General features: G+C 39.1%; 1 protein-coding gene across 10 annotated transcripts in view; it reads left to right on the top strand.

Annotated features, from left to right (window-relative positions):
- The window catches only part of AKT3 (AKT serine/threonine kinase 3), a 210,645-nt gene that overhangs the window by 186,924 nt on the left and 831 nt on the right, over positions 1 to 22,890 (top strand). For 9 of the 10 annotated variants that reach the window (XM_064477232.1, XM_064477235.1, XM_064477234.1 and 6 more), the window contains 3 exons: positions 4,686 to 4,773; positions 12,127 to 12,229; positions 18,154 to 21,711. In XM_064477232.1, coding sequence (XP_064333302.1) covers positions 4,686 to 4,773; positions 12,127 to 12,229; positions 18,154 to 18,239 — 277 coding nt within the window. In that variant the 3' untranslated portion in view covers positions 18,240 to 21,711. Of the gene's footprint in view, positions 1 to 4,685; positions 4,774 to 12,126; positions 12,230 to 18,153; positions 21,712 to 22,890 lie in introns of those variants that run through there. The other variant, XM_064477233.1, reaches the window with a different exon arrangement.

Genomic DNA, 22,890 nt, shown 5'->3' with positions numbered 1-22,890 from the left:
ACTTCTTAGTTCAGGTTTTGAAATGTGTGTCATTTGATGTGATTATTTCACAATTATTTTAACAAGTGGTACTTGGCTAGAGATAATCTTCAAACAGAACCAGAATTCCCATTTTATCTGCTTGACTTTTGGATCTAATATTTGCCTTAGATTTCAAGGGCAGACAGTTTTTAACCCTTCCACTTCTGACTCCTCCAGTTAACTTTGACAACCCTTTCCTTTGTGGCCCCCTCTGTAGGTGGCTGGTAGAACAAAATTGTACTTGGGGTTTTCATGCCATGTCTCATTCATTTTTAACTGTCATTTCCCACCCTTTATCTCCCCCAACCCCCCTAGAGATAGCACATAGTAGGTATTTAATAATTGTTGAATAAACATGAAATATATTTCCAGCATGTTAGTGGCCTGGTATGTAGGACAACTCTTAAAAGTTTTGTCAACCCAGAAGTTGCAATTGTCTAAAGAGAAGACGTGATCTTTTTATTTACTGTTTCCTTGTAAGGTGGTTATGTCATGCCCCTCCACTGCTGCATTAAAATATTGGGAATGCAAGGATGAATAAGATGAATAATCTCTGCTCTGAATTTTCATAGAATAATGTGGGGTACAAAACATACATTCACAGATGCTCAGGTTAAACTGCATACAAATGCTATTGAAATGATTAGCTCTGTCTAGGGGATTGGAAAACATGAGCTGCCTCATGAAGGAGTTGGAATTTGCGGTGATGTTCATGCAGAGAATTTTACATGTAAGGAACACCTAGAATTGCAAATGAACATGACATTTGAGGAGTTTAGCAACTGAAGTGTAGAATATGAGTTGGGTAACACTGGGAGATGAAGCTCGTATGTGAGATTGTAAGGACTGTATGTTTCTTATTTAATCTTTATTCAGAAGGGAATGAGAAGCCACTGAATTGTTAAAAGTAAGGGATGGTATAATCAGATTTGTATTATGAAAAGATAACTCTGGCATCTTTGTCATGGAAGGATTAGAACAAGGAAGGGCCAGGGACAGGTAGGCAGAATAATTAAGAATGCATGTGGAATTGTCCAGATAAAGGATATGGTCCTTCCTGAGCAGTGGCCAAGGGCACTGAATAGAACTTTGTGAATGATTAAAGAGAAAGGGTGAGGAAGTGAAAGGAGTCAGAGATGTCTCTGAGGTTTCCAGCTTGGATGCCTAGTTTGGAGAATGGAGTATTATTAACAGAGAAGAAGTACAGGCAAAGGGGGAGGCTTGATGGTGTGGATGTGGATTCTAGCTTTGGCTATGCCGAGTCTGAGGTTTCTATAGAAAACCTAGATGGATATTTCAAGCAGGAAGCTGAAAATACTGCTGGTGCTTAATAGAAACACAGTGACTGAATATATGGATTTGGGTCTGTAGATACCTAGAAGGTAGCTGGAGCTATGAGAATAGTGGGAAGAGTAGAATATAAAGAGAAGGCAGCCTAGGACAGATGCTTGGGAAATGTCGAAATTTAAGAGGTAGAAAGAAGAGAAAGAGCCAACAAAGGATCCTGAAAAGTCTTTGGAAACATAATCAAAGATAGCACTATAGTATACCTCTTTATTATTCCTATTCAACTATTTTAAATACTTGCCTGAATTTTTCTGATATTCTTTACTGAATTGCTATCAGTTCTATCAAAGAGTCAGCTGTCATCTAGCTTTTACTTCTTATTCTTTATTACTTTATGATTACTCTGTTACTATCTCCTTTATCCTCCTATGCAAGATTTGTAGGAAAAGCGTGACCTCTCGTTGCATTCAGTAACACAAGGAAAATATGAATTCTGTGATGTTTCTAATAATGAAGAATCCATAGTAGCTGAGGATTTAGTCTGGCTTTCTGATCTGAGAGTTTGGTATTCTTAGACAAAAATATCTTAGTGCAAATCTTATTTTGATATTATTTTGAAGTCTTAAGTTGTATATTAGGGAGTCACTGACATTGAAATTTTTGACAGTTTCACACTTTGAGGAAGCTTGTGTTAAAGAATCTCTCCCAACTTCTAAAATGGCAGTCTAAGATTATATTCTTAGACTTTGTGTAGTATTCATGGCTGATACTTTAGTTTTATATATATTTGACAAATATAGATTAAATGCTGGCTGTGTCCAAAGCCAAACTATTGCTAGAGAACTGAGGAGTGACATGAAAATGAATAACCAAAGTTGGATTAAAACCTTTTATTTACAAAATAATTAAGATACTCCACTCCAAATCCCACCTCACCCACCATCTCATATATAATTCAAAATGAAAACAATATTGAAATAAACAATAACATAAGTGAAAGAAAATACAATGAACGTCTGTTTTTTTTTTTCCTCATGCATACTACTTTGATGCATACTTTGAAATGTTAAATAATTCTTTTCAGAAACATGTGTTTTGGTGTTTCTGCTTTTCTGGCTCCCTAAGCACAAGCTTAAAATGCTTTTTGGATAATCCAGTACTGATCTCTCCCCTCAAAAGAATTTGCATTCTACCAGGGGAGAGACATACACAACTTGAAATAGAATGAAAAAGAGTGAGGCCAGGGAGTCCAGTGCTGAATGTTAACTAGATATGGAGTTGCCAGTCTAAAACTTTCAAATGTGAACATGGCTGTTATGATCTGACCCAATCTAAGAGTTCCCTATCAGGGCTGTGACTTACTCTGTGGATCTGGGATAGGAACCATGGATCATCACTGCAGATAATTAAGGTGTCAGCTACTTGTTTTATTTTCCGTTGACAGCGTGTCAGAGGATCCTGGATTCTTCCCGGTCATGTATTCCTTACACCCAGTAATAAGCAATATTCATTAGAATTGTATAATTGTTTGTTTTCTATGACCTATTTGTTTTTCTTCCTATCTGTTGGTGTGCTGGGAGTTGGCATGTACAAGCTTATAAAAGCCAGTTGTTAAATTTCAAGAATTTTGTGAGCTGGTTGTTTAATACAGTCATTATTAAAAATTAAATTATATAAACTTACAGTTAAATCAAGAACATTAAAATCAAAGGTAAAAAGTACTCAAAACTCATCACTCTTTAATAATGCTACGTTTACTATTATCTCTATTACTACTATTATTTTGCTTAAATATTTTGAGGGTAGAAATACTATATAATGTTTTGCCTCTGCACATCTCTTACTTCTTTGTTGAGTGACATGTTGATAACTTGAAACTGGCCGTGGTGGGAGTATTTACATCACCAAAATTGTCAAACACTGTAAGTCAGGGCTTCAATTATTTGCTCTGTTGATTGTTTAGACTTAAGAAAGTGATAGGGAAATGTTAATAATACAGTCTAAATTTTAAAGTTTGTTGTATCTGTATCCATTACATTATGAATAGCACAAAAATGAGGAACTATTCTTCCATTCTTCCTAAGCTATTAACCATTCAGTAAAGAAGTTACTCACATAACTGACAAGTGAAATTCTGAAATATGTCTGTTGCATCGCCTTCGTCTTAGTCTTTACTGTGAACAAAATAGAGCTAGTGTTCATGTCAGAGCCACTCATCAGTCAGCTGGTGGCTTTGGAGCTCAGCAAAAATCAACAAAAGTTTTCTGTAAATATCAATAGTTAATTTACAACAAACAACGTTGTATATTTTATTACTCTTTATAAATTTTGTGCTTCACATTTTGTATCAGTAAAATTAATAAGTATGTAATATACATATATATTGTGTATGCATAATTTCCACCAGGGAGCTGGTTAAGCAATTATCAGCACACATCATTCCTAGCCATGAGTAAGATCAAGTGTAATTTGCTATATCAAATTCAGATTTAAATAGATTTCCTTTACTTTCTTTTCCTCATTCTTTCCCTGTCCTTTCTTTTTCTTCTCTCTTTTCCCTTTCCCTCTTACCTTACTTCCTTTTCTGTTTTTTTCTGTTTCTTTCATTCTTTCTTCATAGTGACTAGTATGCACTATCTGAAACTGAGGAAGCCAGAAAGTACCTGAATTTCATATTGTGTCACGTATCAGTTGAATAAGAGTACCTTCAAAGATGGGATGGGAGATATTTTTAAATTTTTAATTTATATTGAAACTTGCATAGAAAATTACATTGCAACGATATTTCATAGATTAATTATATCATTTCTAGAGAAGTTCATTTGAGATATGAAAATAGTCCATGAGTTTCTATCTGTTAGCAATGCTCTACAAATTGTTTTTTCTAACCAATTGTCTAGTCTTTTCAAAATTTATGTTAACAAGAGTGCATTTTGACTAGAGTTATTCTGAAATAAATTTGGTTTATAGAATTGACAGCAGCTACCATTTGCTGTGTTAGGTACTTACTTGCGTGATTTCTAACCCTTGCAATAATCCACCAGGCTATTAGTATTATCCCCACTCTACAGATGAGAAAACTGAGATTAAGCAACTTTTTCACTGTCATACATCTCATAAATTCCAGAGCTGGTTGCCTGTTTCAGGTTGATCTTCAAAGCCTGTGCTCTTTTCAAATACCTGAAGCATTCTGAAGCTAGTTCTTACTAATAGCATAAAAGGGAAATTAGATCTTACAGCAAAAGCTTATTTTTATAGCTATTTTATCACAAGAACTATTTACACACAGAAAGTGACATTTCACAAAAGCTTTTTTGTTATGCATTAGGCTTATGTAAGTGTTTTATACTCATTTAATTTTATTTCCTTTCTTTCAGCCTTGGTGGAGGACCAGATGATGCAAAAGAAATTATGAGACACAGTTTCTTTTCTGGAGTAAACTGGCAAGATGTATATGATAAAAAGGTAAGTTACCTTTGTGGCATCGTGTTTATTTATTTTGGCTAAAATGAATTTACAGCAAGAAAATTTAACTGAATAAAATTTAATGATGTAATGATATTTTTCACTTTTACTGTCATTTAATTGAATATTAAACTTCTTACCACAAAATTGTATTGATAATTTTGACTCCCTAAATGCATTTTGAAATTTTATTCAATATGATCAATTAATTTTTCTCCTACTTTATCACAATAATTTGTTAGTTTGCTTCTCTTCATTTCCTTAATTCAGAGAAAGTAAAGACATTAATGTTACGTTATATTTCAGGAAAATTAGCTAGCAAAACAATCATAATTTTAAAAATTTGTGCCTTTCATTTTATAGGGAACTCTTGATATTTATTTATATAAGTCCTTATTTTAAGAGGAATTGAAAACAACTTAGTTTTAATACTTAACAAAGCAATGCATTTATTTGCCTTATTTGGAACTTCTCTGTTACTTGATATAGAACTTCAAGACCCACTAAATGGATACTAAAAATTATATAACTGTTTTGTCTGGTTAGTATTTGTTTTTAATACTACAATTTTTACTTAAGTTCAGAAACAGGAAGTTATTGTGTCTTTCAAATTTTTGTTTATTTGATCTTTACTACTTCAGATATTGTTAGTATAGTCATTGATTTTGATTTTTTGATTTTGGAATGCTCATATAAAAATTTTATTATGAATTTTATTTAATTCAGCATTTGCTTAGAATTTTTATGTAGTCATTTTTTGTGATTAGTCCTTTATTTCAATTTGTTCCAGTTTTCCATCTTTTTCTCTAAAACATATATCAATGAGCAACATTTATGTAGTGTCTGTTTTGTGCCAAATATTCTTCTCTAGTAATCCCTAAAGTAAAGGTAAAATGCTCTCATATCAGTTATGAGAAGGTAAGACAAGTACTTCATTTTGTATTATGTTATGATAACAGGGAGTGGAGTGATTTTCTAAGCATTAAAACTAGGTGTTTAAAATAGTTGCACTATGTTAAGTTTACATCTCTTGAGTTTCTACCATGTATAAAGAAAGCGCTGACTCCTTCTCAAACCTTATGAGAATCATGCGACCATTTTTAAATGTGCTCAGCGTTTATTAACTACATGTAGACAATTATGCATCCACTTTATAACACTGATGATAATCTTTATGAGTTGTATCCATATATAGCCCCTTAGGAGCTATGTACTTATGAGCTATGAAATTTATCATGTAAGTATATTATAAAAGAATTTGAAAAAGAAGTCTGAAAAATACCAAGATCTTGTTATGTCTCCAAGAAATAATACATGAACAGAGGTTTTCTTTGATGTACAAAGTTATAAGCCACAACCAAATAGTCCTTTGATACATCCTGTCCAAGGAGGACTCCACCAACAGCAGCAACAGAATACGACAGAAACACTTCTTTAAGAGACACTGTGGAGCACCAGTGGAGCACTGCTCACTTAACAAAGAGGCAAAGCATGGACTTTCTTCAGTCCTATTAGGAGAGTAGAATATGCTACAAAGATTTCCTCATCAGTGTTTGGCTCTTAAATTGTAGTTTGGCATCACCAGGAGATTTCAAAGCAAGTAACATTACACTGATGAGGAGGATCATTTCACCGTAAAAAAGGGATCCATTCATCAAGAGGGCATGACAGTCTTAATCATTTTGTATCTAATAACAAAACGTAAGCCAAAACTAATAGAACTGCAGGGAAAAATAGACTGTAGTTGAACATTGCAGTACTATCTTCAAATAATTATTAGAAGTAGAGGGGAAAACATTAAGGTTGTAGAAGACTGTAGCAGTACTGTCAACCAGCTTAATCTAATTGACCTTCATAGAACAACACCCAACAACAGAACACCCATTCTTTTCAAGGTCACATAGAACATTTACCATTATATACCAGATTTGGGCAAAACAACTCTATAAATCTAAAAGGATCCATATAACTTACAGCATGTTCTCTTTGAATGAAAGAGAATGAAATTAGAAATCAAAACAGAAAGATACATGGAAAGTCTCCAAATATTTGGGAACTAAATACAACTTAAGATAATCCATGGATCAAAGAAGAAGTCAAAAGGGAAACTAGGAAGTATTTTGAACTGACTGAAAATGGAAACAAAATATGTTTAGGTATGGGATACAACTAACAAAATAGTTAAAGGGAAAGGTACCAAAAAAGAGGGTCTAAGATCAGTGATCTTATCTTCCATCTTAAGAAAAAGAATTAGAAAAAGAACAAATTAAACCCAATGTAAGCAGAAGAAAGGAAATAATGAAGTTTGGAACAACAGTCAATGAAGTAGAAAACAGAAAAGCAGTAGATAAAACTGATGAAAGGAAAAGCTTTCAAGCAATCAAGATTAATTTCTAATCAAACTGAACAGAAAAACAAGAAGACAAATTATTAATATCATGACTGAGAGGGGTGACTTTGCTACAGATTTTGTGGTTATTAAATGGATCTTAAGGAAATATTTTGAAAAAAATAGTCAAATTCAACAATTTTGCTGAAATGGACAAATTCCTTGAAAGACACAAATTGCCAGAAGAAATAAATATCATAAATAACCTTATGTGTTAAAGAAATTATATTTCTAAATAAAATCCTCACAAGGTAAATTCCAGATCCATATGGCTTCACTGAATTCTGCTGAACATCTAAGCAAGATATAGTTTCAGTTCTATCCAAATTCTTTCAGAAAATTGAAGATGAGGGAATATTTCCCAATTCAGTCTGTGAAGCTAGCTTAACCTGATGCCAGAAAAGGCAAAGATAGTTTAAAAAAACTATAAACAAATTTATTCAATGAGCATGTATGTAAAAAATAATTAATATAATTTTAGTAAAATCAAGAAAAGATTTTTAAAAATAGCACATCATTACCACGTGGGGTTTATTCCAGGAATACAAGGTTGGCTTAAAATTAAAGTAATCATTATAATTTATCATATGATACGTGATTATCGCAATGGATGCAGGAAAAGACGCATTCAAGAAAAACTCAACATCCTTTTCTGATATAAGCAAAAGCAATCAAACAAAAATACTTCTAGTAAACCTAGAATAGGAAACTTTTTTAAGCTGATAAAGAATATCTGGGGAAAAACTGTTCAATATCTTAATGGAGAAAGGCTGAATGGTTTCGCAAGGCAAAGATGTTCACTCTATTCAACATTGTACTGGAAGTTCTGGCCAGTGCAGTAAGGCAAAAAAAAAGAAATAAAATGCACATATTTTGGAGAGAAAAAAATAAATCTGTCTATTCATGGACAACATGATGACATATGTAGAAAATCATATGGAATATACAAAAAAGATACTGAAGTTTAATCCATAGGTTTGCTTGATACAAGATAAATATATAGAAGCAGGTTACAAAAAGAACTTTAATTTTATACAGCAGCAACAGTGTAAAGTGGAAAGTAATAACAATATGTATGATAGTAACAGAAATGTAAAGTACTTAGGGATACTTTTGACAGAATATTTGAAAGACCTTTATACTGAAAACTAAAAAAACATTATTGAGAGAAGTTAAAAGACAACCTAAAGCAATGGAGAGATATACTGTGTTCATGATTTAGAAGACTCAGTATTTTTAAGATGTAAGTTCTCTGAAAATTGATACAGAAATTCAACACAACTCTAATCAAGATCCCAGTAGGCTATTTTGTAGAAATTGTTAGGTTGATTCTAAAATTCGTATGAAATACAGAAGACTTGAAAGAGCTAGAATAACTTGGCAAAAAATGAAATTGTAGGACCTACCTACTGACTTCAAGAATTGTCAAGTCACAGTAATCAAAACAGATTGTTACAGACGTCACAGATTTTTATTTACCATTAAGGGAGGCAAAGAGATCAATGCAACACAGTAGGTGATTTGGAAATAGACTCACATATGTGTAGTTAATTGACTTTCAATAGAAGTGCAGAGATAGTTCAGCAGTGGTGCTGAAACAACTGGACATGCATATTTTTAAAAAAAAGATTTTGCAACATATATAAAATTAACTCAAAATGGATTGTGGACCTAAATGCAAAGCCTTCTAGAAGAAAATACAGGAGAAAATCATTGTGGTATTAGGTTACTTAGAGATTTCTTTGATAAAGGCAAAGCATGATCAATAGAGAGAAATTGATAAATCAGACTTTGTCAAAATTAAGAATGTCTGTTCTTCAAAAGACACTGTTAAGAAAATGAAGGGAATAGCTACAAACTGGAAGAATATTTGCAAATTGCAAATTTGACAAAGTACATGCATGCAAAGGGTATAAAGAGCTCTCTAAACCTAATGGGAAGAAAAAATGGGCAAATATTTGAAGAGACCTTTTGTCAAAGAAGAAGTAAACTCATGAAAAAGATCATTGTTCATTGGAGAAATATAAATTAAAACCATAGCAAAATGCCACCATAAATACTAGAAATATCTAACATTGGAAAGACTGACCAAGCCAACATTGCAAAGTTTTGCAGTAACTAGAACTCTTCTGTACTGTTGGTAATGCACAGTGATGCAACTGCTTTGGGGAACAGTTTGGCAGTTTGTTAAACAGTTAAATGTACATCTGCCATATGACCCAGCCATTCTACCCTTTGTATAAATAAATTAGTTAAATATTTTTCTATGTAAGAATTTGGGCATAAAGATTACTAGCAGCCTCATTTGTTACAGCCCCAAACTAGAAGCAACCCAGAATCCATCAACAGGTGATTATACAAATTGTGGTACATCTGTGTGATGGAATCTACCCAGTAGTAGAATGGATGAGTAAAATGGATACATTCAGTGACGTGGATAAATGTCACGATAATCATCGTAAGTGAAAGAAACTAGACAAAAAATGTATACTAAACAGTTCCAATTACATAAAAGTCTAGAAAATGCAACAACAAGTCATTTGTAGCAGAAAGCATGTTAGCCATTGCCTGCGGGGGGCTGGGAGAGAGGACAGGGTACACAGGGTTATAGAAAACGTTTACAAGTGGTGGAGGTGTTCCCCACCTTGACGGCGGTGCTAGTTTCATGTGTGTGTACATACGTCAAAGCTTATCCAGTTGTACGCTCTTGTAAGATACATGTGCAGTTCACTGTGTGTCAGCCACACCTCAGTACAACTGTTCTTTAAAAGTACTTGCCCTCGTGGAACTTACATTTTTGGGGAAAGGAGGTACAATGGTGATGAAAATAAATAGATTTGTGTGTGTGTGTATAAGAGTGTGTGTGTCAGATGTTGAAAAGTCTTTTGAAGAAAAGATAAGGCAGTGTGAGGACAGAAAGTGATGGGGAAGGCAGCTATTTGAGAGAGGACGTCAGGTGAGTGCAGTACCGTGAGATTTACAGAAACTAGTTTAAGGTCCCTGTAATCTTTTGAGAACTGTTTAAAGATCTGTTAAGTTTTTCTTAAGTTTCAAGTGACCATTCTCTCTGTCATCTAAAAGAATAACAGCTTTCCCCAAACTTAAAAGAAGATTTAAGTTTTTGCCATTAGAAGGAAGCAGGTGGGCAGAGGTAAGCAAAAAGCCTACTCCACATGCCCAGAAGAAGCCATTTCTGCTTGAAGAATTTCTTGTGGTTAATATTTGATTGGAAGAATATAAGACCTATTTTTTGAACATTTGTAGACTAGTGAATCAGAAGGAAAGTCACAAACAGAATCCCTGTCTCCCAGGTGCCTGCCAGGTAGAGGCAGTTAGCCCTCAGTTTTCTACAAGGAAGACCAAAAATTCCCCAGGCTCTGTCATCTCTGGTGTGCTCGTGTGCACGTCTGTGGTGCTGGTGAGGAACTTTAGAAGTCCTTGCCCTCGTGTAACTTGTTTTATTGGGAAGAAGGTGTAATGGTGATGTGTGTGTGTATGTGTCAGATGTTGAAAAGTCTTTTCAGGAAAAAATAAAGCAATGTGAGAATGCACTTGTGTCTGAGTGAAAGAGGGGCGATTCCCGTCAGTGAAGTGAACTGCTTGTTTGTGTCCAGTCATCCTCAGAGCAGCCGGAAACAAGTTCTGGCACCTTAGCAGCCATTACAGCTGATCAGGGGAACCTGAATTTAGTCAGTCCCCGAAAGAGTATTGCTAGTAATAGAGACTAGGATAGCTGTGTGTTGGGGGCATAGAGAAAAAAAAAATGTTAAAAATAAGTAAGTTTAAAATGCTTTCTAACATGTGCCATAAACGGAAATGTGGTCCTTTATTTTGAAAACATGCTTTTAATTCTGCTCATTCCTTGGTTTTTTAAAACACTGTCTGTCTACAGAATAATTAAAAATTTTTGCTCATTATTTAGCGTAAATTTGGTAAGAGTGGAAAATGCATTGGTCTAAAGCCAGTTGTGTATTTGTTTCTGTAAAGTTTAATATAATTAGTATAAAATATACTAATTTCTGTTGTTCCGTTTTCCTCATGGGAATTTTTTTCTAAAAACAGCCTCCCTTGTTCTGAATGGCACTCATCAGAGCATGTACTCTGACTCCAGGCCTTGGGCCTGGGCTTCCTATGTTGAAAAGAAACTTGAGGGCTCTACCTGTGAGGCTGGAGCCCTGAGCAGCAGGAGCCCCCTCCTGGCTCCAGCCCCCTCCCAGCCAGTGGAGGCGGCAGAGGCAAAGATTCCCAGGGCTCTGGCTTCTGTCACCTTCAGCTGCGTGTAAGGCCTTCCCCCATCATGCCTGCTGCTGGCCGGAGGCAAATGAGTGTGTCATCCCTAAAGCAGTTAATCTTTTGGGTCATGGTTCCCTTTGAGGAACTGATAAAAACTATGGGCAAAACATTTGCACATAGCTTCAGGGGCTGCTGTGAACCCCTGTTCCACAGTGGGGGCAGACACTAATGCCCAGCTCAGGTCGGCAGAGTTACAGGCCTTTGCTAAGTGCAGAGGCAGCACACTCTCTGTGACCTAGGGGATAACTGTGTTCCTGAGCTGCGTTTAATAATAACCTGTTCAGCCGGGTACCGGGAGAGGTAGAGGAGAGCCAGCAAGCTTGTGCTTTCGCTGACTAGGAAGAGCCTGCATTTGGTTGCAGCAGTCTGCGTCCGTGTGGTTTTGTATGTACGTTACTAGGAGAAAATATTAGGACAGACTTTTCAATATCCTCTTCCCACCCTGTTCTTTGGTTTTCATTCATTCTATTTCACATAATCCCTCCAACTTTTATATAGAACAACCAAGTGCTGTGTTGAGACTTGACTGGGAAGCCAGACACCACATCTGCCTTACACAGGGATGAGCAGTCTGGTCTCCTGGACTGTTCCTTTAGTATTTGCTCACATTTTATCGAAGAGAAGACTTTTCCTACACTGAAGTATGTTAACAGTACTCTTTCTTCTTACAGCTTGTACCTCCTTTTAAACCTCAAGTAACATCAGAGACAGACACCAGATATTTTGATGAAGAATTTACAGCTCAGACTATTACAATAACACCACCAGAAAAATGTAAGTAAATCTAGAAGGCAATTGATAGGATTCTAATATAATTGAAGAAAACGGTCGCTTTTTTAATTGGATATTTTCAACATTAAATTCCACAGTGACTTATTCCATTCAAGAATAGGGGATTCTCAATGTGGAAAGACAGGCAGCTAAGGGAAAAGTTTTTTGAGTAAAAAAAATTATATATGGAAAAATTGTAGACTTAAGAATTATAGACTAATTAGCCCTTTCTGGCTGGTCTCCAAGAGATTGTTTTGACAACAGCTGAAAGGATTCTGAAATAGGGACTCCCCCACTGCTCATTCAGGCATCACCTTCAGAATTTTGCCAGTTCTCATCTCCTGTGGACTTAGTAGTTTTTAAATTCACCTTAAATTGTCACTCTTTTTTACTTGGTTTTATCTCAAGCAGTCATTTCTGTGAAGACATAATGTAGTTTGCTAGTAATTTTTGATATTAGAAATTAAATTCCGTATCTGTTAAAACTGATGCATTCATGCATCCCACGTGCACTGTGTGTGTGCCCCTCACTTTGAATAAATACCCTTCCCTCTAAGGAAAGCAAATGTGATCAAATATAATTTATAAACATTCTCTTATGCTGACAAAGATCTGTATCATCAGTAGTGTAGGAATGTGGATCAAATTGTGTTTCAGGGACAAATTTGGATAGGTAAAAGATTTCTTCAAGTCGCACATCTTTTGACTCACACAATAACATCATATTCGTCGTTTTTTTTTTTTTTCTTTATATCCTTTTCTACATTTCTTCCCCTTTCTTTCCTTTTTAAAAGGCAGGTTAGTTGATAGTGCTGATTTACACTGCGTGTCCATGAGCGGGAAGATTGCAGTGAAGTCCTGTTCCAACTCTGGACGTAGTGAATCGATTACAGCCTTGAAAGGCAAATGAGGAGTCATCTAGGCCAAGAGTCTTTAATCTGGGGCCTGACAGCAAGAGGGACTGAAATGAAAAATATAATTATGTGTGCATATGCTCACTTTTTTTGGACTTAAAAGAAGTTAAAAGCCTCTTAACTTTCATTTTATAAGGGAAGAAATTAAAACCCAGAGAGAAGTGAGCTCCCCGGTCCCACAGTTAGTGTTAGCCATAGTCCGGAGCAGGAATCATCGCAGGGCCTGTGCCCAGGTTATGCTGTGAAATGGCAGTATGTTGAGGTGCCACTCATGGTATGTCACCAGTGGTGGGCAAAAGGTTTCATTGCTAGAGCCAGAGTCTCTGAGAGTTGAAGATGATGCTAGGAGCCTGTGGAGTTGTCGGCAGGTAGCTAAGGGGGAGCAGTGGGCACAACCTTGGCACGGTCTCCCGGCCCAGCGTGAGCTGCTGGAAATTCTGGGCAACACCAGTGAGTTGTTGGATTGGCCTAGGGGTACTTCCCGCCCTAGAGCAGGGCCTCATCATTTGGATACAATCTTATTTGTAATTAGCCCACGTCATTCCCCTGCTTAAAACCTTCCAGTGGGTCCACTGCACACTAAGTCCAAACTCCTCGCCCCGGCTATGCAGCAGTGTCTGATCTGAGTCACGTCCTCTCTGACCTTGTCCTGTCCCATCTCCACGGTCCCTGGGCTCCCACCCCACCTGAACACACCTTGCTTCACTCTGCTTTGGAACTTGTGTTTACCGTTCTCTGCACCTGGAATGCTCTTTTTCCTAGATATTGCATGGAGAATTCTTAATTGTCCTTCAGATCTCTTTAAATGTCACTTTCTCAGAGTGATGATTGATGTCACTTTCTAAGAGAGCTCTCTTTAGCCACTCAACTTAAAAAATAGTGCAGCCCATCGGACACCATCCCTCCACTCCTTAATTCTGTACACTAACAACTTTACTTGCTAATATTCTTCTGGTTAATTAGTTTGTTTCTTTGTTTACTGTCTGTTTTTCCAGCGAGGAGGCAGTAGCTTGGAGAAGAATGATTTGGTTTGTCTTACTCACCACTAGCCCCAGCTCCGAATTAGGTACCTGGCCCCGTGTATGTATTCAGTGAGTTCAGTGAATACATGTTAACTGGACGGAGATTTTGGTGAGGCCTGGTAGTTTCAGCGCCAGAGGAGGCCCAGCTCTCTCCAGACAGTGCTGTCACCGATCGCTGCCCAGAATTTGTGTTCGGCGCCCCTCCTCACAGGGAGCATGGGAGGGCCAGGTCCTAGCATGTCTCTGGCTCACAGCCTCTCTGAGACACTCCTGTTTGTTAAACAGAGCTTTTGGAGTTTGTGAACTGTAGTTTTTAGAACAACTAAATGTGTTATACTGGAATCCATAGAGATAGGTAGGCTCTGTAAATGCAAAGCCCTGAGGACATACTTTACTCCAAATAGTTAAAAGTAAAATCCCAGTGTGGAAGAGTGATGGGGTTGAAAAAGCCCTAGGCTCAGACCCCACTTTGTGTCCCGACTCTGTGCCTTGCTAGCTCTGGAAGGTGGCGAGTCACTTTGCCCTCTGGAAGAGGGGGGTGCGGGCCGATCATCTCTGGGAGCCCCATCTTTCCTCTGCCTGTGCCTGAGAAGCCGTCTCTTTAGGAAAGGCATCCAGAGTCCCGTAGGTTTGAATAACCCTATTTTTCTAATTGTATTTAAGAACCAAGTTAACCAATCCATAGTGCTTTTTGTTCTGTGACCCACTGCCTGAAGATGGTAGGCCCAATACAATAAATACCTAGTGGAAGGGAGTGGGCAGGGACAGAGGGTGTGGGGGTGGGGCTCCTACCAGGGCGCTGCGAGTGGGAGTGGCCCTGCCCTGATGCTGGTCGAGAAACGTGCTTCCTGTGGCGCCACCTGTGACTGACCAGGACATACACAGTCAGGGCCTGAGGACGCTGTGGACCTGCCATCATACTTCGCAGTTCAGGGTCTCTTGAGAGAGAAATCAGGAGAAAGCTCAGCGGGGTGAGCTGCGGCCAAGCGTAGGCACCAGCAGCCTGTCCTCTGCGGCTCAGGCCAGCGCAGCTCTCAGCACCAGGCCGCGGGCTGGGCTCTTGCTGCAGGGAGAGGCCTCAGCGGTTGTGGACTGCAGCACCTGGGCTCTCCTGGGCACCAGGGCGGCGTTTTCACTTGGGTGGTCCCTGGATGTAGATTTCCCTAAAGATGCAGATGAAAGAAGCCACAAAACCCAGAACTGTGATTACATTTAACATGATCTTTTCTTCTTGCAACTTTGAATGGCGTTGCTGGTGAGAAACCACTGCAGCTCTCTCGCTGCTAAAGGAGAGGTTTTGTTCATAAAAGCCCACAGTAGGACCATTATGTTAGCGATGGTCTTCCCACTTGCCACCTTGCTTTTATAAAACAAAATGGAGTTATTTTTTAGAACAAATCAGCAGTTAGAAAGGCACATGTTCCTTTTTTACAAACAGCTGCAGTAACATGCCAGATTGTCCTCACTGGTGTTAATTAATTGAACAGATTTTGGAATGTGTCGTCTTGCATTATATCCATTAATGGTACTCTGCCTTCCTCTTAGAGAAAAAGAGGATTTCTCTGCTTTCCTAGTAGCTTTTGCTGCCATATAATTACATCTGTTAAATGTTCTAAAAATTAGGCAACTGATGCTGCCTGGATCCAGGGATTCAGATGTACAATGCAGTTGATCATCTAGTTTTCTCTTTCCAGATGTGTGTGGTGGTTGGGGTTTTTTGCACTGTTTATGTCCGTTATCATCATTATTCCCTCTGAACCTCCTTTCAGAGCAGGAACGTATTTATGTACCTTGATGGGTGCGAAGGGCTGGCTGGGGCAGTTGGCTACCCTGTCAGCTGTCAGCTTCCCTGGGGCTCCCCTCCTTCCACAGCCCCACTCACCCATGCAGCAGCCAGGGCCCAGGGGACCCCTCATTCTTGCCCATCTCTATGGCCAGACTCTAGAGCACTGGAGGGAGCTGGAGGGAGAGTGTGATGTAATTGGCTTTAAAGGAGATCAAGATGTGGGGCCCACACATGGTTCTCTATGAGATTACATTTCTTTATGTTCAGAAAGGGGGTGAATTTGTAACTAAGTGACAGAATGAAGACTCTCTTTTGACTCTCAGCTAACAGTGCAGCCTCATAGCAGTAAATACTCCTTGAAAAGGAAGTCCAGCCTCTTCCCCTGTCAAGAGCCTGGCTGCCTGGGCTCCAGGCCTCTCCAGCCTGGTGCAAGGCCTGGTCGTGGCCAGACAAGCACCAGGCTTCCTACACTTGCTGTCCAGGGCTCTGCGTGTTCACTGTGCAGAAACGCACCCAGCAGAACAAAGCTGCTAGTGGGGCAAACCCTTTCCTTGAAATGTGATTAGTACTTGTCAGAGTCTGAACGTTAAGATTTCAGCCACCTTTCATATAGAGGGTTTTTATACTTTGTGACTCAAAACAGATATGCCATCCTCAGGTCCTGCCGTCTTTAGTGTATCTGAAAATACTGTGAAAGGTATTTGATTTAAAAGGTGGATGTGTTTTGCTTGATACCTAAGCAGTATTTTATAAGCAGGCAGAGATTTCCCTACATTACAGTACTATCTGGAAATGCTGACTGTAGATTAAAAGGTCTGCTCGCAGAAGGAGGGAGGTTTACACAGAACAGAGAGACACAAATCCTTGATGGATTGAGCGCCATATAATACAAGGCTATAAATTTCAGATAGCAACTTGATCCTGTTTCTATTAAAAATAGAATATTGAAGAGAACACTGAGGGAAAAAAAAAGCAGGAATGTGTGCTGTTCTTCAGAGGCATGCAGAGCACCATCATTTGCTGTGTGACGGGGTCAGGGCACACCACACAGTGGGTCTGGCCCATGTTCTTTCTCCCGTTACGCGAAACTAATACTCCCTAGAGAGGCCGGAAAGTACAGAATTGGTAATGTACTTCCTGTATGTATGGAGGAAATAGAATTTTTTTGCCTGAAGAAAAGACAGTTGGGTATTTGAAAGACTCTCACTTATTTCATGCAGGACAGTATATGATCAGAGGCACTTTGAGTGGAGCAGAGGGATTTAATGGGCGCCTCCCCTACAGACAATGAGCCCTGAGGATGGGAAGGACTTTGCCTGGAGCCCAGAGCAGATCAGATGCACAAGGAATCTGGGCTGAGTGACTGAGTGCATGGCCACATGTAAGGAAGAGCATCCTGGCAGTGCAAGATTTTAATCATGGAAATTGTTATGGGAAGATGTTGAGTGATCGTTTGTAATCTTTCTAGTGCAAGGAAACAGGGAAGAGGAAAGTTGAGGAGCAGCTTCAATGGAAACAGTCTCTTTCCATGCCTTTCAAGTCTCCCCGTTTGTTTCCTGATGAGCTAGTACTTAGATACTGGCTTCTTTCCCTCTTTTTCCTTGTCTTAGTCTCTTTTTTCTTGTTTAAAGGTTTATTGTAGGAAAATTAGGAACAGTGAGTTAAGACAGATATTAGATGTGGAGTAAAGAGTGTAAAATCTTAAACATGTAATCAGGGGCTCAGATGAGATGGAATCACAATAAGCTTTATTTTGCAATCACACCTAAAGCACCATGAAGAAGAGATACAGGCATTTGGGGGACAGATTGATACTGGATTCTAGGCAGATACTTTGGCTGCCTTAGGATTCACAGACTTTGTAATTTTGACGTACATAGTTTTATGAAATTGAAGGTTATTGAAGATCATTTGTTCCTTCTTATTTTAAAAATCTTGTCTTCTTCGATAATAGTTTTCCACAGTTTGAGTCCTGAAATATTAGTGTCTTGAAGATGATTTGATAGTATTATGTCTTCGTAGGTCATGTGTTTGAAAATGACATTTTTGAAGTAAGTGTAACCATTGTGTGTTTTAGTGATTAACACAAGTTTCTGGGCGCTCTTGCCTCTGCTAATCTTTTTATGTCAGGAGTTAGAACTATGTAGATCAGAGATAATGTTGCAAGAAATAAATATGAATTAAAATAGCTGTTTGTGCCGGCAGATGATGAGGACGGCATGGACTGCATGGACAATGAGAGACGGCCGCACTTCCCTCAGTTTTCCTACTCTGCAAGTGGCCGGGAATAGGTCTCTTACTTCTGCTACTTCACCGTCATCGTAGAGTTATTACTGAAAATGATTCCTGGACATCACACCAGTCCCAGCTCTTACAGATAGCAGGAGCACCTTCAGACGCCCCAGACCAGTCCAAGGTCTTCACCCCTCGCCGCCTTTCACTCACATGAGAACACACATATACGCAAACACTCTCGACTTTTTGTTTTTGCATGAAATTGTATCTCAGTCTAAGGTCTCATGCTGTTGCTGCTACTGTCTTACTATTATAGCAACTTTAAGAGGTAATCTTACAGTCTCTGGAAGTCATGAGCCCACCGTTCATTTGTGCACCAACTGTCATCTTCTGACCTTTTCAGCTTTTGTTTCTCCCTAACAGTGAAGGCTACATGAGATACACTGATTCTAGGTACATTTTTTAACTTTCTAGAAGAGAAATCAAAAACTAATTAGACTAAGAAGATTTAGTTTATAATACAGAACAAGCAGTTGAAGTGTGGTCATGTGCATATGCAAAATCTTAATAAAGCAGATCAGATCAGTGCATAAAGTAGGTATGTGTCACTGAGATCTGGCTGGAATTCATTAGGAAGCATTTGAGAGAAGGACTGAGCAACGGTTAAGACAGAGATATACATATATAAACTTAAATTCCTGTTGAATACTGCAGAGGAAGCCTGCTGTTCCACGTGGACGTCCAGATTCCATGGGCAGTTGTTGGCAAAGGAACACTTTCTACCAAGGAAGGAGGCATATGCACAGCAGAGTCAAGGTCACTTAAAGGGTCTGTGATACGATTTGCACCAGAGAGTATTCCCCCCCCCCCCCCCCCGTGCTTGGAAACCTTTTTCCTTTCTTCCTACTATCACCTCTGATGGCTGAAGAATGTAGACAGGTGTAATGATCCTGCTTTTCACCAAAATTTGTACACCAAGGTAAACAGGCGTTTACCTTACTTGTTTTAATTTTTTTATTTTCAGTTCTACGTGAATTAGCTTTTTCTTGGATGTTAAAACTTTGAATGTCCTTTTATGATTTTGTTTATATTACAGTAGTATTTATTTTTTAGTGATAAGAATTGTATGTCATGTTAGCAAATGCAGCTCCAACTTACATAAAATAGACTTACTGCAGTTTATTTTGACCCATGTGCAAGGAATGTACACGCTGATGAGAACCATGCACTTTTTCTCCTATATAAACAAATTTTGATGAGGCTCTGAAATTGTACATATAGGGTTAGAGTTTGGCTTTGGGAGAAGAGATGCTGTCATTTAACCCCTTGGTGCTAAAAATGAGAAATCCCCAACTCTCCATGCCAAGGGGTTGAAACCAGTGAGTGTCGATGTTTGCTCTTCTGAGAATGGAAGTGTGCTGACGGCCTGGCAGTATACTGCAATGAAGAAAATTGAGACCTGGATGATAAGCAATGAACTTTACTTGGCAAAATGAACACATCTCGAGTAGTTAACGAAGTGGGCAGTTAAAGGATAAGGACCTAGTGTGTTTATTCTGATCATGGTACATTTATCACTGAATTAAGCCATCAGGGAAAAAACAAGACAAAAAAGAACACCTCCAACTTTTCTTTTTCTGTGTATACTCATGTCCTCAGATTCCAACACTTCTCACTGAAAGGGGACATGTATGCAAACCTCATCTTTCTCCTTCATTAATGATGATCTTCAGATTAAACCCTTTGGTGCTAGGAGCTGACATTTTCCAAAGCAGCCTATGAAGTCCAGGGGGCGGGGGGCCCTTCCTGCGGCAATCAGGAGGCTTCCCGACTCCATGGAGCAATCGTGGAGATGTACTTAGTTAAACTATCTGGCAGCTCCCAAATGGAAGACTGCAGCATGGTGTAGCGCTGTGACTGCGTTGTGTGAAAGAGCAAGTGACTTTCTGAGCAGGATGAATCATACTCATATGCAGATGTCTTAGCCTCTTGACGCTGGAAGTGTGGATTTATAGATATGAAACCACTGCTGGCGGTGGGTGGGCCACTGGGACTGACGGGGGGTTAAAGGGCATTTTACTAAGGCAGCTAAGACATATTCAGACATAGATTTTATCCTAATTTTTCATATTTCTACCTGAGTGAAGTTCATCCTTAATATTGAGTAGGAAGTTACAGTAAATGGTAGTTCATTCTTTCGTACACATATAGCTCAACTTTTTTTTTTTTTCACTTGGAATTATGTTGAATGTTTCACTTTGACAAGAAAGTAGACTAGGTCTGTCCTGTAAGTTGTCTTGTATCCATTGTATAAAAAGGAAACGCAAGAGAAAGAGAGGACAGCTGAGCTGGGCTGGTGTTCAGAGCATTCATTTCTTCAGAGGGAAAGTATGACACCATACACTAAGCACACTGAGAGTTTGGGCTTTTTTCCAAATCTTAAGGTGATTTCCATGACCTTGGCCAAGGACACTTCCTAAAGATTCAAGGTAGCGTTGACCATGCCCCAGGCTGGCTGCTCTGCACAGCAGGCTCCCCCTCCCCAGCCAGTGCCCGGGGCTCAGTCCTCAGCCCTGTACCCACTCTGAGATTCCGTGAGTGTCACACAAGGTGTTTTCTTGGCTTCAATCTTGAGAATTCCTTACTTTCACTCCCTGACCTCAGTCAGCTGGTGTAGAAAAACAGAAATGTGTTTAGATGAAGATTCTGAAGCTTCCCTTGTGTCTGCCCTTAGCTGAAGTTTTGGATTCTGGCAGATGGAAAGGCCTGAACCGGGAGCTACTCTCTTTGAGTAGAGTTCCGGCTCTGCGGACTCCATCCTGTACCGAGTCTGCCTCTTGCCATGATGCAGCCATCTTGGAGGAAATGGGCCGTTTCTGCTTGGATTTTCAGCAGGGCTGCTCACAGCTTTGCTTTCCACACTAACTACATAGCATTATTCCAGTGTTTTCCATTTCCCATACCTGATTTCCGGCTTCTTAAAGCTGACTGTTCTTGCAGGGGCCACTTGCCTCTCTTCGAGTCCAGAGTAAGGGCCCCCCCACTAACTGCAGGGTCTCTATATCACACCTCAGTGTACACACTTTGCTGCTACTGTTTGTACTGTCCACAGTAGAATTTCCTTACCTTGCTCCTGGTAGTGCATTACAGGCAAGCATGAAATGTAAAGTATTTATTTAAATAAAAAGAAAACCTCTAAATTGGTAATTGAATTACCTCCCTGTAGCTTTATAGTTTGTGACATTTCTTGACCTTGCTAGTTCTTTCATTAGATCCGCGCAAGATCTAGTCATCTGGTTAAGGATTTTAAGCAGACGCAACTATGAACCCAAGAAACTGTATTACTATTACTGTTGGTCATACTAAAACTGTTTATTTCCTTACGTATATGACCCACAAGGATGTGAAATAACGACAAGAAACTGTTTTTGTACACTGTACATCCTTAGTATTTTTACACGTATATGATAGGGATGCACATTATTTTCCTTCGTACAGACAGCTTAAATAAAGCACTATGTCAATCTGCTACTTCTCTGTTTATTGTTGTTGGACGTGGTTCTGCAATCTCAGAAAATTAAACATTAGACTTCTGAAAAAAAAAAAAGATTAATAGCTCCACCTGCACCTGGTATTAACCTATTCTATTTAAAATGTGACAGGAAAGTATGTAAGTTTCTTGTAGCTCCAAACACAGAATTATTTTGTTTCTTCAAAAAAATGGCGATAGTGCAGTTATACAAACTTTGATGAAGGGATCCTTCCAAAGGGGAGATGCTGACCTCTCAGCGATGGGTTTAGGCCAGATCTGTGACGCCAGAGACGGACTAGGTCTCTTTGGAGATTGGTTAAGCCCCTGATAGTCTTTACACCAGGTGGTTTGGACCCAGAATTCTTAAGAAGCATAGCTCACTAGTAATGTCTTCCTGATAATGTGTTGCTCTGCATACTTCTTTCTTAGAATATATTTTTAAAACTTCAGGGCAAATTAACCAACTTAGACATGGGTGATAGATGGATAGGAGGGCTGGCCTACGGTCTGATTTATCCAGGAGCATTCTGGATGGGGCCTTTTTCTGATTTTACCTCATAAACCTACTGTTGTAGAAACTTGGCTTTGCTCCTGTGACTGTGCCAGATAGGGGAAGGCTTTGGGACCAGAGTTGGTCAGGCACGTACGTGTATGCCACACAGCCGAACGGGAGGGCTTCCTCACACGGGCGCCTCTCTCAGAACCACTGGGGTTGACAGATCCAGGAGGCTAACATAAAGTGACCTCTGTAATTATTTAAAGGTGCTATTTTTAGAATTGTGTAATTTATTTACTGTTCCTGAAACAGAATTAGGGACAATTAACACGTGACAACCTTTATGTCTAGCACATTTGATGAAATCAAAAAGCTTCTAAATTTGAACAGAAGTTCTGTCCTTCCAGGCTGGAACTGTGTCCATGCGCAAGAGGCTCAAATGGTCTTTGTGGGTGTATCGTCCCACTGCCTCCGAAGCCTAAGCCACGTCCATGAGAGGCCATGGTGATGGTGGTAGTGGTGACGGTGTTGGTGGTGACAGAGCGCTGCTGGGAGAACAGCCTGAGGTCAGGGACTAGTCCCGACTGCAGCCTTGCCCTTGCTGTTCCAGTGTCATCCTCAAGAACAACACAACACTTTCAGTGCCCATTTTTATTACTTTAAAGCAGTTGAGGGCTTG

This window comes from Camelus dromedarius, chromosome 21, assembly GCF_036321535.1.
Source record: "Camelus dromedarius isolate mCamDro1 chromosome 21, mCamDro1.pat, whole genome shotgun sequence".
Lineage (NCBI taxonomy): Eukaryota > Metazoa > Chordata > Mammalia > Artiodactyla > Camelidae > Camelus > Camelus dromedarius.
This window is presented reverse-complemented; position numbering and strand designations above follow the sequence as displayed.